General features: G+C 36.2%; 3 protein-coding genes across 8 annotated transcripts in view; all 3 read right to left on the reverse strand.

The window, feature by feature from the left end:
• MICU3 (Mitochondrial calcium uptake 3) overlaps positions 1-2,874 on the reverse strand; it is a 78,357-nt gene extending 75,483 nt beyond the window's left edge. For 3 of the 4 annotated variants that reach the window (XM_085189987.1, XM_085189988.1, XM_085189986.1), the window contains exon 1: positions 2,632-2,874. In XM_085189987.1, the coding sequence (XP_085046113.1) occupies positions 2,632-2,835 (204 nt within the window). In that variant the 5' untranslated portion in view covers positions 2,836-2,874. The remainder of the gene's footprint in view (positions 1-2,631) is intronic. The other variant, XM_085189989.1, reaches the window with a different exon arrangement.
• A 357-nt stretch (positions 2,875-3,231) lies between these two features.
• Positions 3,232-4,922, reverse strand: LOC146536492 (uncharacterized). Of its 2 annotated transcripts, none has more exons than XM_085189990.1 (2): positions 4,380-4,922; positions 3,232-3,864 (listed from the first exon to the last, which is right to left on the reverse strand). In XM_085189990.1, exons 1-2 carry the CDS (start codon positions 4,752-4,754, stop codon positions 3,310-3,312), a joined length of 930 nt encoding a protein of 309 aa, XP_085046116.1. In that variant the 5' UTR covers positions 4,755-4,922; the 3' UTR covers positions 3,232-3,309. The 2 variants fall into 2 exon arrangements, with proteins under 2 accessions (XP_085046116.1, XP_085046118.1); XM_085189992.1 differs by having other exon boundaries at positions 4,473-4,916.
• A 1,436-nt stretch (positions 4,923-6,358) lies between these two features.
• The window catches only part of bnl (fibroblast growth factor branchless), a 111,162-nt gene continuing 90,973 nt past the window's right edge, over positions 6,359-26,547 (reverse strand). The window contains exon 3 of one of the 2 annotated variants that reach the window (XM_085189994.1): positions 6,359-9,250. In XM_085189994.1, the coding sequence (XP_085046120.1) occupies positions 8,750-9,250 (501 nt within the window). In that variant the 3' untranslated portion in view covers positions 6,359-8,749. Of the gene's footprint in view, positions 9,254-26,547 lie in introns of both variants that reach the window. The other variant, XM_085189993.1, reaches the window with a different exon arrangement.

Genomic DNA, 26,547 nt, shown 5'->3' on the forward strand with positions numbered 1-26,547 from the left:
AATTAAAACCTAGCCAAATTATATTACATATAGGTTATAAAAATATATTAATAGTTCAATTTTGTAAAAAAAAACACAAGCATCCTTTACACTTCATTCAGAGGAATCATTACTTACTTCAGACATACAACCCGAAACCACTCTTATCTACGAGATCTGCCTCACACGTTCAACAAATAAGAAAAAGGGGAACCCCAAAAAAAAGGAATCAAAAGTCATCATTACTCCACCGCCTCATTAACTCCACTCCGCGGGAAACCATTAAGTGATTAACACGTGTACCGGCACTGACGCGGACAGGTCACAGGACTCCAAGACCCAGGAGTCGCAGGAGTCTCACGTAGATCCGTGATTATTAATCGCTAACATTAATATTGGACAGGATTTAATAGCCGGGTGGCGAGAAATAAAAAGAGAATGGCTTAAAATAGTTTTAATATATATCCTCTGGTGGCTTTATAAAAATTCTAGGACAGATAATTAATTGGCTAGTTTTTCTTATTGTTACGCATGTGGGCGCAAGGTACAAGCGTGCGACTGTAAATGAGACAGGTTATGGGTTCGATTCGTACTCGAGGAAATTTAATATGTTAATTTCCTCGCTCTGGTAACGAGGCAAGCGTGTCAGTTACGCCACTCGACACACAATGCATCAAAAATTCGGCGGAAGATGGGGAACGGTCTCAATGGGAACGGAGTGTAGTAATACTAAGTTCCTAGGTTGCTCTGCCTCCCCTCTTATGCATGTAACAAAAGCATGAAACAAAAAAAAAAAATATGGCTTATATTTTTATCTTGTAAAGACAACTTAGTAAATAATTATCTTATACTACTATTTATGGAGTATAGAAATTCATGACTTAAAGAGGATTGCAATTACGCGAGGTGAAGTTATATACATATTTCATTTTGTCGTTGTGACCAAATTTTATCGTTTGACTATATTCCATTAAATTTAATTGTTAGTATTACAAAATAATTTCTAAAACAAGAAAATTATTATTATGGTTTTATTTTATAGTTGGCATTTCTTTGTGTCTGTGGATAAAAGAGTAGATAATACTTTCAAAAAATCAGCTAAGTGCTGTATCCTGCACACAGTAGAATAGGCAGGAGAGAAGAGGAATCTATATTTCCAATTCTTTGCTCTGGTGTCGCCACCAGTCGCCACTCAACACGCAATGCGTCCAGAATTCGGCAGAAAGTGGGGAACAGAGTATCTGAATACTAGGTTTCTTTTGCCTACCCTGCTGTGTGCTGGATACAGCGTGGAGTTGATGTAAAAGAAATAATAATTTATGTTCCAAATTCTTTGAGATATATAAGGTGGGTATTTATTAAGATTATGACGAAAATGCATTTAAATTATTATTATTAAAACGTATAGTCTTTTCTTAACCAACTTCTGTAAGAAAAGGAGGTTATCAATTTGTCTGTATTTTTTTTTATGTTATATTAGAATTGATACTTAAAATTTTATCACTCTATGAAAAATACATATATCTAGCTATGACATCAAAATTGTAATCAGTGTATAAGAAATGTGGCTCCATATACCATAAGTAATTTTGAAATAGTAGGCCCCTGCCTATTAACCCAGTTCCCATTTTCTGCGCAACTTTATAAAATTTCATATTAAATGGTATTCAACACTTCAACACTGCAAAAATAATTTATTTCCAGTAAGAAATTGAAAGAAATAAGTGTTGTATTTTTAGTCATCGCAGTCCTACTGAGCAACAAAGGCCTTGAATTGGAATTTAAATAGTCTAAAGTTGTGGGACTTCAATACGCATCCTTTTTGCTTGCATGTTTAAGTAAACCATTGATAATATTTAATGATTTAAATGTAGTTACATAAAGATAAAAATATTTATTTCTTTTTCATTAAATTATTTGACATACCAAATAAGTATGCTAGTTGCAAGGGCAGTTTGGTAATATAGAAACTCATAAAAAATGTTGCAGTTAGTAACTGGTTTATCTTTTTGATTGTTTATCCAAATGTTAATAGTTTAGAACGCATATAAGAATTTCCATAGGCGTGGTGAGTTCGGCAAGGAGGCTCCTCCTTGCTCCCTCTTGCCATCTTGCCCCGGGCACTACTCCACTGAGAATTTCAGAAAACTTTTTATAAATAAAAAAAAATCAAGCATTCTTATCCTAATACTAATAAAAAAGTACAATTACCAAAATATTTAAAAATAGAAAGGAAACATTTTATAAGTTTTATTGTATAGTTAAAATTATGCAATATAAAAATATCAACTCCAACAAGTTACATTATATTCCTTAACATAGATAGATAAAAGTATAAAAGATAGATAAACAAAATATAATTGTTTATTTTTTCCTGAAGATTAAAGCTAGTCATAATAAGGTTGTTCGTATATATAAAAAAATCGGCGGATATATAATAGAAAAACAATGCATAAAACGTTGTTATCACTTATCATTAAATCATCATCGGGTGCGTTTGTTTACATTTTAATCAATACCAACATGAGAGTGACGTTTCTTATCATTATTATTCATATATTGTAGTCTTTAAGTACTTTTTTAGTTTTGGTCACAGCGACGTTCAAAACATTTATAAATAGCTACATTACAATCTAAATATAAAATACCCACCTTAGTTTTTAGCGCGTAGACGACACCTCCACGATTGAAATTTGCTGTGTAAACTAAAATTCCGCCACCGATAACACAGGCACATGTCTTCCACACATATTTATAAGTCTTATTACACTTAAAATTATGTAAATTACGCGTTAAATTCGATGAAAATTGTAATTTTTGCAATAATTTCCCCGACGTGCGGCTTAACGTCGCCATGTTGGCAGAACGGGTGGTTGACGTTTAGTTTGTGCGAAAGAGAACGCAAATCTATAATATTTGCAAGAATGTATGTAGGTTATGAATACATTTACATTATTAAGATATTATAAGATAATTATTAGACAACTACTGTACAAACAATTCAAATTGAAGTGCTTATTTTGATTTTATTTACTAAATAATTTGTAGTATACAGTTGGGCAGCTTTCGCTTATTTGTATATCTGCAATACTACTACTATAGATTGAATTTGTGAATTTTAATTTTATGCATAATTCAAAAAGCTATTTCTTATATTAAATCATATACATCTTCAGTTATAAACTTTAATAAATGGTAATGTTAGTGTTATATAGGCATAGTGAATAGGTAAAGAAAATGAATCACAGAACATAATATTGATTTTTTTATTGATATCATAACCAACAATTTAACCCCTTATAGTGAAAATAAATGTCTAAAAATTACAATTTAACCTTCTTTGGTATCAATCTCCTCTTGAGGGGCTTGAACAATAATTGTTTCCATAGTGGGATGGACAACTTCCATTTCTTGTACGGAATGTAGCAGTACTCGTTTGACAGTCTCCATGTTGTCATATAGACCATACTCTGCCTGCCACAGAATGGTAGTTATCAACTGCTGCACATTCCCTCTTGCATGAACATTATTCATCTTCCGTAACTTATTACCTACATATTCTCCGAAAACAGAATATTCATCTTTCCTTTCACTCCCATCTATTATAATTCTCTCAGGCCTTTGGTAATTTGTATTGTTGTGTCTCACCACAAATTTTGGTTTGGCAGGTGGTGATTGTACTTCGCGTTTGATTTTTCTATATTTCATTCTTTTGCGTTGTGGTTCATATGTTTCGACAGATTCATATAAATCATCATTGAGCCACTCTTCATCAGATCCTCGGTTGCCATGCATCTGCCGCACTATGCTAATTGGTTCATTATCACCTGTGATTACATCATTGTGCATCTCATTGTCTGTCTCTGAGTTTTCCAACACATCTACCTATAAAATAAATGATGTCCATTAGTATCTTATTACTATAACTCACTAGAAAGATACATAATTTGTAGTTTTGAATTGGGTTTAGTATTAAGATCAAATGAAATGTAAAGTACATACATTGAAGTAAATATATATAAAAAGTAAATACCTAAATATTACGCAATGCAACACAGTGATTGTCATATATAAAGTAAGGAATTGTCAAAGATTGTCATGTAGATTTAAATGTAGGTACTTATTTGCTTTGTTGAATAATAAAGTAAATTCAAGTGGGTAAGTTGGAATTATATATGACAAGTTTAGTTCGTGTCAGGCTACCTAGCCAATACAATACTTATTATGAACTCGAGTGTTTTATTTACGTTACATATATAATAGTGATAAAATGTATATAAATAATCAAATATCGACTGTATCAAATCGATCCAAGGAAGCAATACGGGGCTCTTATTCGATGCCGGCGGGCAGTGTAATCACTGATAACAAATAACCTATGCATTTAAGAATATAAATACCCGTTGTATTTCGATAACTGGCATCGAGTTCTCTGTGGACACATTTCGGCTATCTCGTCTGTTATTAAGATCAACGGAAACGGAATAACGTACGTTGCTGTCTTTGTAGGGCTTTATGTACTTCTTCCGTTTGGTGGAGAGCGACTGGTTGGTGTCGCCGTCGTCGAACGACCTGAACGCGGTCTCGTCGAGGCTACCGGTGTGCAGCAGGTCCCATTGGATCGGGTGTTTGTTGACGAGGTGGGTGCGCAGGTTGGTGGTGTTCCCGAAGTACTTGTACTGAGTGTCGCACAGCTTGCATAGCACGGCCACGCAGCGCTTGTCCTCTTGAAGCCGGTCGAAGAAACGCCAAACCAGCGATGATGTTTTCTTCATATCGATTAACGATTAGTGATTGATCAATTGGTCGGGTTCACGGCGATGATTATTCAATTGTACTCGAATAAAAAACGCATCGATTTTTGATAGCGCACTGCAGACAAGATGGCGAACGCGATTGTAGCGACTAGCGACACTCGGCGGGCGTGAGGCGGCCTTCACTCGATGCGATATGGCGGCGCGCGTCACTCGGTAATCGAGTTCTGTGTTGTCTGTGGTACGTCGTTCTGTGGCAGATATTTATTTTCAATAATAAAATAACACTAAATCGATGCGTGTTTGATAAATTTACTTCAATATCAATGTTATTTTATTTGAGCAAGGAAAAATATTTACATTTTGTAGCGCCTTCCATTTTTTGTTAAAAAGATTCAAGAAATGTAAAATTCAAATAACAGAACGCAATTTTTTAATTTATTATTTTTCATGTTCAAAAATAAAAAACAAAATTTTATTTTTACATCAGCTACAAGAATTAAAACAAATATTTTTTTGTAATTTTATAATTTACTATATCAAATTTTCATTTTAAGGAGATGAATAAAACTATTATAGATATTCTCTTTAAAAGTGTACTACAGTTTTATTAATCCTAACCTCGTGTAGTGCATTTATGGTAGTCTGGTCACATTTGTGATAATATAATGTACAGATGTTTATTTTTTAAAAAAGAAGGAAATTCTTAATTTCGGTTTGTTCTGGGAACATTACGTCAATTGTGATTGAGGTGGTCCTATGTAAACAAAATCAAACTTTATTTATGTATACTTAAAAATATTTATTTATAGAATAGTTTTAATTTGCGCTTTTACATATAGCACTAAATATTAAAAGTTTAGCTAGTGTATCTTTTATATATTATAAAATGGTATGTAATGTTTTTGCAATTTCCAAGATGTTGCGTGTTAAGTGGAGGAAAACAACACTTTGTCTAACCGATCGAGGAAATAAAAATAATTTTAAAAATATTTTTTCTACAGAGTGGGGATGAACTTACTCTAATTATTATTTATACACCATGTTAGTGTATTGTTTAGTTACTTATTAATACGTATTTATTAATTTTAAGCAACATGATGCGCTGCTTGCATCTTTGCTTGCACGCTATCGTCCATTAGATTTATATTAAAAAAATCATATTTGTTTCAGAATTTCTGTTCGCAAATGAATAATTAATATGTTTAATATGTAAGTTTTAAATTAGGTACGTCTTTTTAGAATGGATTTCAAAATGTAACTGGTACTGTAGTTTAATAATTTAGCATCATACTTTTTTTACCATTGTGCACTCGTGCCTTTTCTCTGATGGAGTAGGTTCTTAACGCCATAGATTGTTTGTTCTATTTGATATTTTAGAAAAATATAGTTTTTCAATAGATTTTTATGCTGTCACAAAAAAGTAATTTCATTAAAATGTAATTCAGTTCGGTTCAGGTACAAGTTTTTTATATTGATATTAAAGGTAATTTAAATCTATAGATACGTTTTAATTACTTGAAAGTGCAAGGAAGGTTAATTAGGGTTTAAATAATTTACAAAATAAACATTTTTATTATTATTATTTTACATAATATTTTTTTGTTGAAATAAAACAACATAAATATTTTAAGAATCATTTTATTTATTTTTCGGTATAAGAGACTGTAAAAAGTTATTGTCTAAAAGTTTCGATCAATCTTCTTTTGGTAAAACTACGTCAGGGTTAACATCGACTCTGTGTCGAGTATATTTAAATGATTTTTGAATTTAAAGGCGAGCATTCGACTTCGTATAGTGTACTAGCGAATACATTATAATAATTATTGTAAAAATGTAAAGGTATCGAAGTTAATTAAGTAATACTGTTAGACCCCCTCAACGCTCCCCTCACTCGCAGGGGACCGGTGGGGCGCTAGGAGCCATGTTTGGTGGGAACAGATTATAAAGCATTCCTCTAGCACTCGGCGCATCTAGGAGTATATGTACATTTCGAATTACCTTTGTTCAGTTCATTAATTTAATAATAATTACATTTTATTATTCTAGTTACCACGAGCCGTTTCATAAATGGGCTAATAAATGTAAGAGTATTAAAATTGACAAATGACTCCTGCCACATCCCGTCCCTTCCCCTTCGTTCGAAAGGATTTACATTGTGCGAAACAGAATACGTCCGGTACATCTATTACAAGTAGGTTATGGCACATACGTATAAATAACATAAAATTAAATGATATTTTTACAAAACGACAAGTAGGTACACGATCCTCGATACACGTCTCTCGTGTTGACAGTTACATTCAAGCAAGCAAGTCAACGGGAGGCGAGCCTGTAAGTAATTAGGTATCGAATGACCACGTTACAGATAGTAAAGTACACAATTTCCTTACGACGTCTATACAATATAAAAACTATAAAACTAGGTACTGTAACGGAGATTTTCACAATACCAAAATACTGTTTCTACATCTAAAGATCGATTCATTTAATTTATCTACAATATCGATAACGACAGGTATAATCGATAACAAACCCGAATAATTTAATAGAAAACGACGAAGTCGGTACGTTCAGTTATAAATTTGATTAAATGCTCAAATCCAGTATCGATTCGTCGTTTTCTGTCGACAGTTCACAATAGAGTATATCATAAATTAATTAGATACATTCACTCTCTCCTCGCCGCGACGTGAAGCTGCTCTACGCGCGCACTAGAGTCACAATGTCCTTCACTCACCGAATCAGCGAACTATATTCGATACTTGTAGTCGATTATTCGGTAACCCTGTAAATTACTGGCAGTGTGTTCGGCTTTAACGACAGAACTGTGCGTCCATATATCGTTGTAATTGTTGCTTCAATTTACAATGAGCGTACTTAGCAAGTAAAAGATTATAGAGAATAAGCGACGGTAGGTAGTATGGGGAAGTTCGCTGACGCGGTGTCGTAATGTCGGTGTCGCGGTGTCACAACGTCACAGTTATAGTTAACTTATTTAAATGTTAATTATACATCGAGACTGCGAGAGAAGCAAGAGACACTGTTGACATCGCCCACACCGCTCACCACTCACCAATGCACAGTTAAATAATACACATAAGGCTGACTAAAAATACAAGCGTATGACATCCTACTCTCCTACATCGGATGGAACTAGGGGACAAGAGATTAAAATCAACTAAAACGTTAACAAAATACGACTTTCTCTATGGAAAATAAAATAAATAATTTACAAATTATTATAATTATAGATACACGTTTTATAACTAACTACTAATAGTTACGTTCGTCCCGCCACAGAGTCCCGTCGCCGTGCCGCCGCCGCACTCTGCCCTATCATAGCCTACTCTGAGACCGGCACTACCTACATTACTCAGTCATATTTCTCAGTCAATTTCTTATGAAATTACACCTCAACATTCCTATAAGTACAAAACCCTACTTCCTGCTCGTGTCGATTCGTTCGTTTCGGGACCTCGCGGCACACGTCGCGTCAGCGCGTGCTGGCTCGCCTGACTCCCAAGTAAATAAAGGGTAATTTCTCAAAGCAATCGTCCGGGATCAGCTTCAAGCCGAGTGAAAATGACGACTATTTACCATTTGCAGTGACGATATATGCTTATCGTCGTTAGCGGCACCCGCCGGCCGCGTCGCATCCGTTAACGCAGCGCTTTAGGTTAATTATGGGAAATTTAAAGGCTAGGAAGTGGAATCGGGCGCGATATAATATCAAACAGACGGCGGCTCGACGCTGCGAGATGGAAATAGCTGCGAGTGGGTCCCTCCGCCTCGCGAGCAGTGGCAGCCTGCGTCGGTCCTACTACAGTTTCACGAGCACTAAGATACTTGGAATCTTGCCGATAAACCTACGTTTTAAAGCGAACTAGGAATACAAATTGAGATAGATAATTTCAGCTTTGGTAGAATAATATCGTTTATTAGCGTCCCAGAGGCGGTCGCGGCCGGCGGGCGGGCTTAATGCGCGAGCGCGGCGGCGGCCAGCGCGAGCAGGCTCAGGCCTCGTGCGCTTCCTGCGCCTCCTGCGCGCTCGCCGACCGAAAAAACTCCGCGTCGGTGGTGGACATGGTGGACATGGTGGACTCGTCCCAGCTCACTTCGGTGGTGGACGTGGTGCCGTCGTGGTCATGTTTTCTGCGCGCCTTAGGATGCCGCTTCTTCTTGGCGTCGGCGCCCTTCTTGTGCTTACGCTTGCGCAAATTCTGCTTCTGCACGCGGCGCTGGCAGTTGCGGTGGAAGGGCGGCGGTCGCTTCAGCTTGCCGCGATGCCGGCGTGGAGGGCACTGCGCAGGGCGCGGCCCGTCCCAACGCCGCGTGAGCGACAGCGCGTAGCCTGACAGGTTGCCGAGCGGGCGCCGCGCGGGTATCTGCGTACGCCGCGCACGCCCGCGGTTGTCCAGCGCCAGGAACGTTTTCTTGCCGGCGCGGATGCGAGAGTACGTGTTGTAGTTGTTCTCCTCTATGTGCTCCTCGAACACGCAGTCGTCCGAGAGATCCTTCTGAAACAAACCAATTGAAGATTAGGTTGGGTGGGTTATATCTAAAGATAGACACTGTCGTGCGATCAATGTGGTTCTGAAGTACGTTGAAATGAGTAACATTTAGCGAGACGTGGGTATAACGAGATGAGAAAGCGTGCCAGAGAACTGTTAGTGCCGACTCGAGAGCCTATTATAGGTTACCAACTGGAGTTGTCCGTCGATAAAACTGTCAAACCGTCGGTCGGCCGGTCTGGTCTCGCGCACACGTCACCTGTACAAGGCGCTCACGTACGCGCTACATTACGTATTATTGGGATTCAACAAATTGGCTATTTTATTCATAAATATGTATAAGTGAGGTGAGTAGCGCCGCCACTGCCGCGGGGAATAATGCCTCTTAAATTGTCGTTCGACACTCTCGCATATTGTTGCTAGCGTTATTCTGGAATGTTCTTTCGAGGAGGCGGTCTACTGCATATATCAAGATTTATGTTTTAACGCCACCATCTACAAACTCTTTTAATTTTTTAAAACTATAAACAATGTTGATGAAGGGATAATGTTTGTATTTTATTTAAATACTAGTGGGCCCGGACGCGGCTACGCCCGCGAAAATATAAGAATAAATAATTAAAATAAGTTAAAAAATAATGTAAGTGGAGATTTATTATTAGAAAAAATATCCGAGTAACCGAAATGAACAAACAAAAGAAGTAAAAGTAACTAAAGGAAATTCTTAATATTAGAAAAAGTACCCGTGCCGTTCTTAATATTAGTAAAAGTTGCCGGCGCGCGTACTAAATATTTTTCTATATTAAATAATTATAAATTGTTGCGAACAATATTAAATAAAATCCCAAATTATTAAAATTACGATATTTTAAGTGTATAACATCGGTATAGCTAACCGAACTGAGATAAATTAATTATAAGTAGCAAATAATTACATAAAAATAATAATAATTCGAAAATAATATAAATTTACAAAATCACCAAAGTCATCTACCCGTTCGCGTAGGTCATACTGTGCCGCCCGTAGGCTAGGTCATTTGGAATCAGTGACATCTCCTTAATTATTTATTAGAATGTTATACAGTAAACTATAATTTCAATCTAGATAAAATGCTAAAAGTGACTATTATATTTATTTTCATAAGGATGAATATCAAATTATAGAAATCATTTAATTTTTGTTAATGTATACAAATCTATATCGGCGCGCCATGTACGCGTTAAGCAAACTCACTTCGGGTGACGTTTTCTTAAAACAACAAACTTTGCAAGCCGTTGCTTAGCAACGCGTAGCGACGATTGTTATTAACATGGCGGAATAAATTGCTTGTCAAATTAATTATTTTAATATATTGGTATATATCGAAAATATTACAAATATGAGAAAAAAAAAGTATCCTATGTTCCTCATTTGAGTTCATCATATGAGTATTTTATCACAATTAAATTAGCGGTTCGGCCCTGATTGCGTAAAAGACAGACAGACAGACAGACAGACAGACAGACAGACAGACAGAGTTACTTTCGAATTTATAATATAGGTATGGATTATCATAAGTATGAAGGTTTCTCTAGTTAGTAGATAAGATAAACGTTAATAACAATGTTTTAAATGCATAATTTTTCAATTACTTCGAACTCAACAAACTTGCGATTTTGAAGAAATTGTTCCCAAATTAGCAAATATTGTATGATTGTTAGATGTCTATTTTTTTACACATAGGTATAAGGCATAAGGAAAAAGATAAAATCTCTCATATAAGGAAAAAGATAAAATCTCAAAATTTTAAATAACATTTTTTTTATTAATTTATGTTGTGCTAAAAAAATCCGTCCCTCACCGTCCGCCGAATTTTTAAAACTTTGTATGTCGAGTGGTGGACTCTAACGCCGCGTTTTATTATTTTACCAGAGCAAAGAAAAGGAAATAGCGCATTTCCAGTGGGATGTCCCTAGATCCCTAAATTGTTATCAATATAAAATAACATGATTAATTAAAGAAAATGTCACTACAATATCAAAGTAAAATTGAAAGCGTAAGCCGCTACCGCACTGGATAACAAACTTTGACGTGGATTGGAAGTGAGCGCTGCCCGGTCTTACCAGATAGCAATTTGCTGTTTCTAAAGTATCAACTGTCGTTAGATGTAGGCGGCACGAGTAAACCGACTGTAAACATGACGGTTGTGTGTTTGATTCCCACTCTCTGGTAACACGACAAAGCGGCTTCAATATTGGGCGAAAGGTTTGGAACGGAGTGATTTAACTTTAAAAAATCTTTCATTTCAATGAATATAATGGTTAGAATAAGTAGTAAAACTGATTGAAATAATAAATAGTATGTTTGAAGCAGTCAGTCCTAACATTGGTAGTTAAATTTATATTAGCAAATTTGAATAGACTTGTTTGTATGGATCATAAAACTATAGAAAGTCAGAAACATATTTATAACTAGTGGGCCCGCGCGGGGCTACGCCCGCTTCAAATAGAAATATTAATAAACAAATTGAAAACTAAATATTCAGTCAATTCACTATAAAATAACTGTTACGGCAATTAGCAAATTTGTCGAACTAAATACTTTAAATTGACATAACTTTTTTATTTATGAACCGAATGTAATAAAATAAACCCTATATATTTTTGGAAGTTTGCCAGAATCTAATAGTGAAAACCGCATCTAAATCAGTTTAGTCGATTCTGAGATTAACAATAACAAACGCACAAACAAATAGACAAACAGAAAAACGGCAAACACACAAAAAATTGAAAAATCGTTGTTTTGGGTTCAAAGATTAATAAAGGTTCCCAACAACATTTTTTTGAAATATCTTCCAAGTACAGACACCGACCCTCTTACGATTTTATTATAAACTAGCGGCCTGCTCGCGGTTTCACCCGCGTGAACTATGTTATTATTAATTTCTGTCTCTATGGCTACGTCCTAGTGACGTCTATGCAAAATTTGAGACTCCTAGCATTTGTAGTAACGAAGTTTCATACAAACTTTCGACCTCAAAAACAACCCCTTAGAAGTCGAATATTGCAAATTCCCGTCTTAGTGAGCACCTACGTCCTATAAGTATCTCCTATGCAAAATTTCAGATTCCTAGCACATGTAGTTTCTCAGATTTCTTGATGAGTGAGTGAGCAGATCGATTTTATATATATAGATATAGATTTAAAACTAAATACATTTATATTATTCGAACACATGTTTCGCCATTAAAATGCATAATTTAAACGCTATAAAATAGTGTTTACTCTTATTGTTTATCAACTTAGTAGGTACCTGTGCACACGGTACACAGTGTGCACATTATGTATTTGTGACAGTGCATTTGTTGGGACACAGTGAAGTTACGTGGGAAGTGCGGAGAGAGCGCCCGGCGTCGTCCCGCGGCGCCTCGCAGGGGGGTGGAAACCTCGACTCCTCGAGGCTCTATGAAATACCATTTATATCACTTCGTATTTACATTTGCAGCGTCGCGGTCGCTAGCGAAATGTTATCTCACCAGTAAATACACGATTAACATCGAGCTATTCCTACAAATGAAGGAACAATTTTAACTTTCCTCTTTCTCAAATAGAGCTGACTATGCCGCAGAGCTTAGTCCTGCAATGTGTATGGTAATTCTGTCGTTTGTCAGTCCCTTTGTTGATCACGTTTGCAATGTGGTAGCCGTGCTTTATTAAACGGTTCTAAAGTAGCTGCAGGAGAGTATTTATGGAGGAATATTTCAGACATTGCTGGCATGTGGTGGACACGAGCCCGACCAACACCACGTCACGTCCCCGACTGTGCACACGACGTTGTGATAAGCTTTTACAACGGAAGCTCCCAGTGAAAAGCGCCTTGATAGATTTAATGACGTTTTATATATTTTTTCCAGCTTCACAATATATGCCGCATATAGCAGGGAGGCAGAGGGAACCTTGTGTTCAGACACTACGTTCGAAACGATGAATTTTCTGGGCATTACGTGTCGAGAGGCGGAACTTAACACCGCGCTTTTGCCTCGGTACCAGAGCGAAGAAATGAAATTATTCATAATTCCTCCGAGCGGAAATCGAACCTACAAGCGTCGTGTCAGAGTTTGTACGTGTGCACACGTATCTACTTTTAATGTGAAGTACAGCTTTGTAATGTCAATTTTCTATTTATTACTAAGATTTAAATCACAGAACATTTTTTAAATATTCATAATATAGATGTTGTTTTTCTATCAACACACGACTAGAGGTATTTCACAAGCACTTAATCAAGCTCGAATCGAATATTGTTCAGAACTGTTATCTTATCAGCAGACCCAATAACACCCGACACACCGTTCGGGACAATTAGATCATAAAGCGTATGAAGTGGGGGAAGTCAAATATATCGATACACATGGTGTATATTATATTTCAATCTTCTTCTTTTAAGGAATCCTTGATGGTTGTAAGCTTTTGTCGGTTGGATTATTTGAGGCGGTAATTATGAACGTTTTATGGGCGCCATAAATTATCTCAGGGTCTTGAAAATTCTGTAATTACCGCGTAATTGTGCGTAATAAACATTTCTTATTTCACTTTTATGATTGGTAAGAAGTTGTAATTGTTTCACATAATAAATTACTTTTGGTTAATTAACACTTTTAGTCACTCATCAGTTAATTAACGTTTCATTTATTATTTATACTAAAAATAAGTTTTGTATAACTTATTTTTATTTTTATGGCTTAACTGAGAACACATAAATTAATGTAAGCGTTTACTCTAAATATATTTATCGTAAAATTATACTTAATAGAGACTTTCTGCATTAAGGATTAATCTTAATGCCAAGTGATAGGACGCGATTGCGAACACCTTATAAATATGTTGATTTTAGCAAGTACGAGCATGCGATAAATGTCAGCATATGAAATGTAAATCGCGACTGGTCCCATAAGAACGTGTATTTTCTAACGAGAATATTCTAATTCGCCATCAAGCTAATGCAGAGATGGCGATAAATCGAGACAACCTCTCGGGTCAAGCGTATTATCGAGCATCGACGTAGATGGGCTGTCGATAGCGGGGGACGCAGGGCAGCACTAGTGCAAGGGTTATCGTTGCCGATCTTTATGTTAGAAACAATCGAGCAGCTCCAAAGCGAGTCCTCGAACAGGACTACATACAAATGTAATTTCCGACTCCGTCTCGACATCACCGGCTGTCACGTGTCAATAACAAAGCGATCGTTAAAGAAATTTATTCATCAAAGAAACACATCGGCGTTTTTATCCTCGCGATCTGTATCCTTGTTATCCGTTCACATTATCCAACAATCGTTCTACTTAAGTCAATAATTTCGACACCAGGTTGTAGCGGGCGTGTTTTAATGTTTTTTAGACACTCGTGTCGGTCGTAAAAGCAACAAGCGTCGGCGCAGACCGAGTAATTCCAGCGGGAAACCTATAAATCTCGATATAGCTGCCGCTGAATATGAATCGAGACAAAAAATGAGATTCCACCAGGTTGAGTTTGGAGATCTATCATGAAGGTCCGAATAAATTAACACTAGATTCGCAGACGACAGGTCCGCCCTCCCCCGGCCGCCCCGCTCCCCGCCCGCGGGTATTTGCTCAATAAACTAAAAAGCCTCAAAATTTCTCAAAATACTTGGAAACGGTGCAACCCGGCGACGTCAGAGCCGCCGCTTCTGGGAACCGGCGCGCACCGCGGCCGCGCCCTCGTTAGCTGCTCCACTGCGGCGCCGCTCGTCGTCCTCGTTGAATTATTCCGCGTTACATGTTCTCGTTTATGGGGTTTTTGTATCCCGACCTCTTTTGTTAACACAAAAAACGGGTGAAGTCAAAGCCATTCGATTCGAAACTTCAATTCTGTTTATTATGAAGTGCTCTTATCCGGGAATGATCTACCGACCGCTAATTTTTGTATATTTTGTGCCAAATAAACCAATTTGTGTAGATATATTATTGTTAATATTAAATTGAGTTCTAAATATCTTGTCTTTAAAAATGGTTAAGTTAACATACCTACGGTTAAATTGTGAACATGCAAATTTTACAACAACAAAAAACGAAAATCATCTAAATATGGCTTTATTATACACAATACATATCAAAACAAAAATAAATACAAAAAACAAATAATTTTCGTTCTCCATTCGGCGTTATTAAAAAGAGCAAAACGCTACTTTGACAAACAATAAAAAGAAATAAACGTCAATTATGTCAGCTTGACATTGACAAGCGCGGCGGCACGAGTTAGATGTAGAGTATCCAATATATTTATACAGATAATAAACAAAATGTCGTTTAGTTGACATGCACATACTCGTACGGTAAATCAGGGGCTATTAGAAGTGGAGTCGCGTAATTGACTTATTTATTACCAAATAAATAACTCGCGACGCGCGTAAATTAGGTCTTCTTTAATTTAACTGCGCCCTTACTCTACTAATTTTGGTTGATTGTAAATTAATATAGCAACAAGTGTATGCTTGTTGGCTTCTAAGGCGCTGTCGCTTGCTTTGTCTGAATAATGTTAGGTACGATATATGTACATAGGTATATTCGTACGCAATTAAAATTGTCTAGGTATTTTTGTTTTTATTTAATGACATAGCATTGAAGACAGAAGAAGACATTATTAATTGCGGATTTTTATTTCTGGAGTTGCATATTGCAGCATATCTAATGATAGATCATTTGCGTTGTCACGTGGTTCCCTTTGTTTCGACACGACAGACAAATTTATATTTAATAGTCTTTTTTAAGTTAAGACTAATCCTTATATGTATTTATTTAGACCCTAAAGTCAGCGCGATATAGAACTTACTTCTCATTCAGATCAATAAACATAAGCTTTCTCTTGTAAATAACTAGTTAGTGCTCACTACTTCGTCTATGTACGTTTCAAAATTGACTTTAGCAGAATGCAATTAATAGTAGTCGTTAAACCATGTCGTTTGACGGAATGATTTATAACTTATGAATACGAGGCGGCAGTGGCGCAGGGGGCAGGCCCTAAGTAACTCTGCTAAGTGCGGGAGACGGCGAGAAGCAAAAGTATGTATCTCTAATTGAATACTGAATATCTAACCATAACAATTTTATATTGCTAAGAAACTTGGAGGACAGAATAAATTTCTCCAAGGTAGCCGTCGCGCAGTAGCAGTGCCTGACTTTAGACGGAACCAGTGTGGGTTCGACTCCACCAGCGGCTATTTATTTTGACAAAGACCAAGCGCGGCGTTGATTTCCGCCACTTAACTCATAATGTCTCAAATTTTCTTTGCCTTACGAAAATGAAACAGCATTATAATTATTGTATTATAATAAATAAATCATTTACTGTATATTAAATGGATAATTTAATATTATGATAGAGACAAATTACACTATCAGATAATAACAAGATGGTGTTAGCGCGTGGAACGCATTTATATCATTCCACTGAATGTTGGTTATAATAATATTAATCGCACTTGTATACAGGGCGACGCGGCTTTATGACAACGATAGCTTAAAGACAGGGTAGCCAGAGGGTTAGGTAGATTAGTGTTAAGACACTCTGTTCTTCACAGAACTGTCGCTTCATCTACCAGCAGAGGTGGAAAGCAAGAGTGATAACTGCCCCACCTGCTCCACAACAGCCTCGATACTCGTATAGTATTTAAAGGCCTCGTTATAGACCGCTGCGTGGCGCGCCGTACATAATTGTAGGCTAGACACCAGAGTGTAGGCATGCGGTGTTTCCTGATCGTAAACAAGCTAATACCAATAATTTACTAAACCAATAATAACCAGGCTCGTCCCAACGATAGGTGTAGTTTTTGCGCGTCTCATCTGTTGCATCATTCATATAAAGGCCCGAATATGTTCTTGTGTTTTTTAAGTCGGTTTAGAGTTCCCTTTAATGAGGTAAAAACTGTCTATTGAATTTCAAATTGTATGTAACGATGCGACAGCGTCTGACTGTAAGCGCGATGGTTATGGGTTCAATTCGAATCTGGAGGAATTGTTATATTTTAATTATGAGTATTTAATGTAAATTGTTCATATCGTGTTAGAATTCTGCCGTTCGTCACGCAATGTTTATTAAATTAGGCGGTGATTGGGGAACAGAGTGTCTTTACACTAGGTTCTTTCCGGTTACTCTACTATATCCTGGATAAAATATGAAACTAAAAAAATAATAATATATAATTTGTCTTATGTTACAATTGAGGCGACAAAGCAAAGCGTACGATAAGTCCCTAATATTTTAAAATTTTTATTTAAGATATAAGTATTATTTTCACGTATTAAACTAACAAAAATCAAAATGTCGTAATGAGACTATTATTAATTTATTACATCAATTACAAAAAACAACAAAAAAGATACCGCCAGTCATCTGGACCACACGGACAGAACCTGAAGCGACAGCTGGTAAAAAACACACTGATATATGCACCTAATATTATGCCTGGTTTTTTATACAAATACTAATTTAAATCTAGACCTATCTTAATCTAAGATAAGACAGGTTGACGCCCGCCTACCTCGTCGACTGGATTATTAGGTCGTCATAAATATAGTAAGATACAACTTTGACCTTTTAACTTACAGGTATTATATGTTAAGGCTGTGAAGTTTGGCACTTTTAAACTATGATTAATATGCCACATGTGCCTTAACGATATGGCCTTTGAAGTAATTAGAGGGTCCAAGATACATATCCATTTTGAGTATAATAACTCTATTTTAGCAAGCCACGCCACGCCATTATATATTAATATATTTTTTATTTTAGTATTTTTTATGAGGCAAAGGCTTTATATATTCCGCCTTATAATTTGGTTCAATTTAAATAGCGTTTGTTTTTTTTAAACTGTTGTTTAAATGTATTTATTTTTTTTACTGACTGATCGTTGTAGCGCAGCGTGTGAATGAATTATTTTCATTTCATCCCTCTGGTATTTTTACTTATTGACTTAACTTTTGTTTTCTTATAAAGCACGGCGTTGAGTCTCAGCATTCAGCGGGAACGCAGGCAACGGAGTGTCTCAACATTAGGTTCCCTCTGCGTTACTCACCCGGCGCGGCGGGTCGATGCGGCGGAATAAAGCGCCAACTTTTGTAGAATAAACAAAGGATAACTTTATGACCACTTAATTTTTTTTCTCTCCGCCACAACACTTCAGCGTGTGAGTGTAAAGGATCGGAAGAGTTTTTGTATGTTAACTAATGTTAGGACAAAGGTGTAAAATGAAATAAAAAAATGTGAATAAAGCGATAAAATTTTACGATCTGATATGGCGTCACTGTCGCTGCTGGCGGGGTTATGGGAACCTAAACCATGGGTGTTGTGTTGCTCGTACAAGTTGGTGAACTATTAAACATAGATTGATAACGTCTTTTCAATACTTAAGTACATTATTATATACCTACCTATTTCATTTTAAACGCATATTGGTTGTAAAATTTGTTCACTAAAAATTAGTTTTAGCTTATTCCGCACATAGCAGAATGGACAGGGAGAACCTAGTGAACTTAGTGTTAAGACACTCCGTCCCTATTAAAACACATCTTTTTCTTACACGTCACTACGTTACCAAAGCCAGAAAAATAAAAATATTAAATATTTCATTTTCTCGTGTATTAATCGAACCCATAACCTGTCGCGTTTACAATTGCACCCTTGCGCCCTGCGCCACAACTAGCCATAAAGTGTTTATAGTTATCCTTAGTTACAATTAATAAAATAATGGTTAAAATAATAAACAGTAACTTAAACTGTTGTGACTTCAGTCAATACTAAATGCAACATTCGTGATGGCCGTCTGTATCGCAACTGCCATTAAAGGCCTATTAGGACACTTTAAACTATTCATCGAACTCTAATAACTTTAAAGATTTCAGTTTAAATAAAATATCTACATTAGTTATATGTCCTAGGTCAGTGAGGATGTTATTTATTATCTGATATAATAATTTACGTAAACGTAAAAAAATATTTTAATTATAATTTGAATTAGAAGTAATTACATTATAAGTGAATAATGATTATATATTTTTCACGGTTATGTTGGAGAATTTAAGTACAAAACCTTAAGCTTTAAAATGACACTATTATTTACAATTATTAATGTATTTCACAGTTATTATCTACCGTTAAAATAAATAAATAACATGGCTAAAGCGAAACATGAATGCAAATAAACATTTTCTACGAGATAAAGAGAAAACGTCGTCCATAAAGTGCAGGATATGTTAGTAAGTCAATTTTCCCGCGAATCCCGCATTTATCATAATAAACGTCGGCGGACGATAAATCATTATCGCGGCGACATTGTGCATATTAAATGCGCAATGCGTACGCGCAGGTGCAGCTGGTTGCTAGGCGACGCGACGGTCGTAGTTTCTATGTTTTAATTGAGGTCTGTGGGTGTATCTATACTTAGTTTACGCTATACTAGGATCCTTCCACATTTCCGTTGCATAAGCGTGACAAATGAGAATACTCGTTGCTTTTTCGTTTTTTGTAGGAATTTTAATAAATCTTCTCTAAGAACTCGGCTCTTCTAAACTCTGGCAGGGTGTTCAGGTCCTTAGGGAGTGAAACATCTTTTTTTTTTCATGTGTTTGGAATTGTACCTCGTGGGTACAACGCTCACATGCTCTCACTCAGCCAGATAAAATAGATATTTAGTAAATGTCGTATATATTTTATATACATTCCACACGAACAACTCGTATGTTCGCTCGTAGGACAATACAGGCCACTGCAGTGCGCTGGTACACTGCGCCTCCCGACCGTATCTGTGGTCACAAATTCGATATTATCATTAATCATTAACAAATGTATACGGCGTTACAATCTCTAATCTGGTTCGGCTCCTTTCGTCCTGACGAAATTCTTTCAACAACAATAAAAAACCTATAAAATATGAGATCGATAATACAAAAAGTTAACTTATAAAGACACTGAAGTAGGATTTTTATGTAAAATGATATTTTCGGTTTACTTTACGACGGTATAAACGTAAACTATTAGACGAGGACGAGGACGAGGACGAGGACGGGTCGCGCCAGAGGTATTACATTCGTTTTAAATTGACTTTATTTTTTTATCTTATTGCAAGTTAAAGGCGTTAGTGTGATCCTGGAGCTTTATTCATTTGATAAAGTTTTAAATTATCTACGTACATATAAATTAAATATTTCATTATATATATATATATAAAAAAAACAGACAACATACAGGTAAGTTGCGAGTAAAAAAATCCATAAATCAATGTAAATATACGATTATAAAACCCTTCGGTGACCATTATCAAAGTGTCGATTAAAAGTAATAAATAATGGCAACCCCATAGAAATATTCGGATTCAAACAAAAATGTGGCCATAAATATGTTGATATTAAAACATAAAATAGGTTAAACAATCGTAAATAAAAATACAAGAGAGTAGAGACACTATGCGGTCGTTAATTTGTGTATAAATTATGCGTGTTTTGTGTGTTTGTTACACTTTTTTGTGATATTTTTTGTAGCGGCGCCCGCGGCGCGTCCCCCCTCCCAGGTGCCGGTGGGTGGGTATGTGGGTATTAATGTGACAGTTTAGGAAGCGTGCACGACCTAACTATTAGGTACGTTTATGGTATTTTTTTTCTAAAATTATTTTGCGGGGTTCATTTATCAGCTTTCAACCCAGCCCAGGGAGGTAGAGGGAACCTAATGCTAAGACACTGTTGCTGTGCTGCACACTGCACGTTTCCCATTTACCGCCGAATTCTGGAAGTATGCATTGCGTGTTGATTGTCAGAACTCGAGTTGGGATCTAACCCCCAACCAGTCGCGCCCTAACTTGTGCCCCTGCGCCACAACTGGCCTTGTAAACTTTTGCGAGGCTTTTGCCTTTTTGCAAATTTTGCGGTCAAGCTCTATCCGTTGCTGTATTTTGCGTAAGTTATGTTAAACACAACCTTTAAAATTATATATCAAAATTCTCACACATAATCTCAGAAATAAAATCTAATTTAAATTGTAATTGTATTCGCATTAGGTACTTATATTAGAGTCTTCCAAGTGTAGAGAACTAAGAAAGGATTTCGCCAAATCCCTATGGAAACATCAAAAACGGAATTTCACGTTTTATATTTGTCATAAACAAAGTTGCGGAAGGGGACCTAGTACGTACTACATACTCGTATATTACAAAATATTATTTATGTAGTGTTGGCACATCACTAGCAAAGCTCAATAGCGTTTGAACTTTAAAAGTTTCGTAACAATCAATACCAATATTTATAAACATATTTCATTTCTCGTAAAAAACAACATTAAAATAAAAGTTTATTTAGTAAAAAACAAAAGTTACGACACAATGTTAAATTTATATTTAAATATCGCAATATTTCAATTGAGGCCGTTTTACTCCACTGCGCTATACTGCACTACTGCAGTATAGCGTAGAGCTGCCCACTGCGCTGTCTGTCCGATGTTTTTTCTTGAATAATTGGTTTACAATCGATCACTATACCACTGCAACACAATCATATAAAAAGAATATCCTTAAGTTTCTTTAGAATAAGTAACCTAAGTGACTTCATTTATACTGAAATGGCTAGTTTATTTCTCTAAGCTCACCCTTCACTCCTGCATCATGTCAGAATGCAGGTTATTAATACTCTTCCACCTGTTATCTATAAACGCTTTATAACTGATAACGGCTGCTCCAGTTAACTAAAACAAACTTTGTCGACCCACTTTTTTATTTTAACGCTATTCGATGGTTAAAAGCTTCGTTTTTCGTTTCTTTTTGAGGGCGAATGTTTAACACGTTTTGTTTTAAACAAGATTGAACCTAATACTTCTCTCGGGATTAACTGGTACTCGTTAACGCTTATTTTTTGTAGCTTCATCTTTTATTCTAACTTCACGTTCTATCTCGCATATAGTAATAGGAGATTAAACAGAGTCAACTTAGAGTTAAGAAGCTCCGTCCATACTTCATGTACCATCCAATTTTAACGTCGCGCCAGTTTTGCTACCAAAGCGAGGAAAATAAAATTAATTTGTGAGGCTGTTGTGGCGTAGGGGCACAAAGGTGTGACTGTGTCGCTACGATTGTGAGGTCCACCCTTACTGGAGGAATTAATTATTATTTTTTAAGATATTAATTTCTTCGCCCTGAGTTGAGTTGAGTACGTTGAGTTCCACCACCAAACGCGGCGAAAAAATCGGCGGAAATTGGGGAACCGAGTGAACGAGGAACACTGGGGTGCCTCAGCCTACCCTGCTGTGTGCGAGATAGCGTGAAGCTGATCAAACCCAGAAAGTCTCATATTATGAGAACATATTGCTTATTAGACTTCAAATACGATTTTATACTATCATTCTCAACGAAAGGAGATTAAAAATGTTTAACACCATAGACTCCCATATTCATAAACATTTTATACACAAACAAAATAAATGACATCCCACGACAGAAGGAAGTCCTCAGCGGTATTACACACCAGATAAGAGATGATCGATGGTGGTTGCGACACCCGCCGCGCCACCTCCGCCACCACGGCCGGGGAAAGTGTAGTTAAAAGTTACTTTACCTCTAATTAATGCTGTAACTCCTCTTAACTTCCAGTTACATCTATTCTATGTTCTAGGGACCAGATGCGATGTGATCGTGTGATTAGTGATGATAAAAGATTCGAAATTTTATGTAGGTTATGTATTACATAACATTTTTATTATTTTACTAGCGGACCCGGACGCGGCTACGCCTGCTTGAAATATAAGAATATAATTTCTATACAAATATAATTTCAATCTAGATAAAATGCTAAAAGTGACTATTATATTTATTTTCATAAGGATGAATATCAAAATGACGCGGTAACGAACGCGGTTGCGTAGCGACGCGACGGTTGTTATTAACATGGCAGAATAAATTGCATGTCAAATTAGAAAGTATTTTAATTTATTAGTATATATGTGTAATGTAATATTATATAGCCTATAGCACTTCTGAAGAATGCAGCTTTCATACAAAACAAAAACAAAGTAAATCGATCCAGTAGATCCAGAGATCTTAGCGTTCAAACAAACAAACAAACAAACTCTTCCGCTTTATTATATTAGTATAGATTATGTTATATTTAATGAAATTATATTACTGTAGTGTAAATTTGTAACTAATGTACCTGACCTATATGTCAAAGCGAAGAAACAGATTGTAGCATCAGAAAGAAGTAGACGGAGAGCTTTACTATTTTTTTTAAACTGATAACTCAACAGATGTTTGATCAGATGAATATTCAGAGATAGTAGTATATTCCTCCGTTTCTACTGTCCAGCAGTCCCCTGTGTTGAATCGAACCCACAAGCACCACTCGTGCAGCTGTCGACATGATATGACAGAGCTGTCAACTACAATTCTAAATAAATATGTATTTGAACCAACATTTTCCCTTATAATCATTTCAAATAAGTTTAAAATTGAAACACTAAGCCGGGCCGTAAGGACGGTAGTCGCGGGTTCATTAGAGGCAATATTTAACGTATTTAATGTGAAGTCGGGCTAATAGCTCGTCAGTCGCTTAATACATTCACGTATCTGACAGCTTATTATTTATAATGGCTACCGATACCACCGATACCCTACAAGGTGAGCACACTTACTTCTTTTTAATTGACTTGCTCTTTGATGTTCTTAGGTTGTGGTACACTGGACGTAAAGGTTCTGTTAATATTAAGCTTAAGCTTTGAAGCGTACTTATTTAGCGATTATATATTTTTGCTATTCTTATTATACAAGTATTATTAGTTTTTTCAAGATAATAAAAGGTACGATATAAGCTACCCATAAAACAAATATAACATTTTTTTCTGTGTTTTCAGCCACTGCCATTCTTTTAGTATAAAAAGGGAAAATCTAGTATCAAGACAATGCGTTCTCCGATTTCCACCCGAAACGACGTGCTGAGTGGCAGACTTCAACGCCGAGATTTATCATGTCAAGGCGGGGGCATAAAAATCTAATAAAATTATCTAATTGTAGAGCCCGGTGTGCCCCAAGCTCGGGGAATGTGAGGAACGCTAGTCGCCTGTCTTACTTAACGTCGTCTTGGGTAATATTTGATGATGAATTTTCTGATAAAATGTACTTATTTTATGAACTACGCTCAATGCTGGATAATTTATTAAATTTATAAAACTTTAATTAATATTTTTATATGAAAAATGTCAACATTAATTAAAATTATGTATAATACTTATTTTACACTATTTTTCGCCCGCAGTTTTATTTGCGAAGACTTTAAGACGTAAAGTGGAGATTCCCGTTATTATATACCTGAAAGAATTTCTAAAAAAATCTCTTTTATTGTTACTCTACTCTCTCTATCTTCCCCACATGGCAAATATAAACTCCCTAAGCCCAGTAATTTCCACTGAATGTTGTCAATCCCTCAGTAACGGAAAATTTCCTTTTATATATAAATATTTTTTAATGATTTGATCAGTAACAATTTGAAAATATATATTTTTAACTGATCTGTAAAAAATAACCTAAAAATCGGGTTTTTGTGAAACTTTTAAAAGTTGAATAAGCTGAAGGTAGTTATAGGCGTACGCTGCTATGCGTACATCAACATACACAACATTCTTTATGCCAAATCCACGCGTTATTTAAATAACGCTCTAGCACATGTTTTACAATTTTCCAATTAATTGCTTAATTGACTAATTACTTTTGCATAAAGTGTAGGTTACTAAAATGGTTTGAGATTATGAAGTACGGATTTTATTATAATTTTGATCTTTTATCATTTTATGGACCAATGTATAACGAAAATTGGGCAAAGATTTTGAAACGAAGTGTCTTGACACTTAATTCTCTCTGCCAATCTTGTTATAGGATGCGGGATTCATTGTGAAGTTAGCTTCACGTTCACATTTATAATTTCTTACTTAGTCATGTATGTGTACGAGTACGCTATGGGCGGACAGACGTACAAACATACATATCTCGTAACAACATTATCTATTCAATAAAAACAATCGGTCAGTCAGGATTCAGAGCTGGTCGTCTAACGGGACGCGATTGTTCTCCTTTAAGTTTACTTTTATTTTGTTTCATCGAGCACCGAGTGAGAGAGAGAGGAGAGAGGTGGTGGTGGCGTGGGAAATTGATTATAATACAAATATTAATGTCTTTTTGCCTTTATTTTGTTATTGTTTAAATTGAAGACAGTTCGGATGAATTGTTTAATCGTGATAAACCGTAGAGTTGTCTTATACGAAGAAATCGATAAAAGGATTACTTAAGAATCAAATACCTCACTCATGTACATAAATAAAAATAAAAATACAAGAGGCCGTCGTCATCGCGCAGCGACACAAGCGTGCGATTGTAAATGGAGTCAGGTTTTGGGTTCGATTTTTACTCGAGGAAATAGAATGAAATTTTAAAATTTTCAATCCCTCGCTTTGGTAATGAGGTAAAGCGTGACGTTGAGTTCCGCCACTCAACACGTAATGTTTCCAGAATTTGTCGGAAAGTAACAAAACAAACAGAAAGTAACAACAGAAATGTTTCAATGGAGTGTCTTAACACTAAGTTTCCCTAAGTTCCCTTAACGTGAATATAAAACAATAGATAGTGTCATCTTAGATGGGTTTGTGAGAAATACTCTTAAACATATCATCTCGAGACATCCAGGATGCTGTAATGCACAGATAAGGTCAGCGAAGAGGAGGCTCCAGGAACAAAGGATGCCCCGATTGTAGGAGCACTTATCCGGGTTTGACAAATCGTCGCTCGTCGACTCCTAATGAATCGGCTTCTGATTAATGGTGCTCCCTTATCTCGGGTTAGTGTAGCACCTGATGGGATTAGCTCGATATGTGGGAATGTTGGGCGTTTAGAAGAGGGTTCCCCTTCCCTATCTAACTGTGTTAGTTGTGTTGTGTGTTTAACGCAGCGGCAATGCGAGGGTTATCTTTCCACCTCCACTCCTAGCTGCGGTATCAAGGTAAAGGTGGTGCATGGGAACTGAGTGTCTTAACTCTAGGTTCCCTCTGCCTATCCTGCCTTGCAGTGAAGGAATTAACACATATCATATATTTGCCAAAAAAGAACTAAAGGAAACTGTACTTTATATTATTAATAATTGTACATGAGAGGAAGGTAACTAAGATGAATGATGTGTTAAACTGTTACTGCCTTCAGCATCCTCCAGCCACTGCACTGCTCCAGTGCACTACATGTCTGTCTTTCTAGTAATATGTAAGGGTCATAATCAGAAAAAGTGTCCTTT

The sequence above is a fragment of the Heliconius melpomene genome, chromosome 9 (genome assembly GCF_056956725.1).
Source record: "Heliconius melpomene rosina isolate 202511_hmr_F chromosome 9, ASM5695672v1, whole genome shotgun sequence".
NCBI lineage: Eukaryota > Metazoa > Arthropoda > Insecta > Lepidoptera > Nymphalidae > Heliconius > Heliconius melpomene.

Coding starts and splice junctions, on each gene's coding strand:
- LOC146536492 (XM_085189990.1), bottom strand. CDS start 4,754: ATGAAGAAAACATCATCGCTGGTTTGGCGTTTCTTCGACCGGCTTCAA. Junction 3,865..4,379: donor CAGTTATCGAAATACAACGG/GTATTTATATTC, acceptor TTTATTTTATAG/GTAGATGTGTTGGAAAACTC.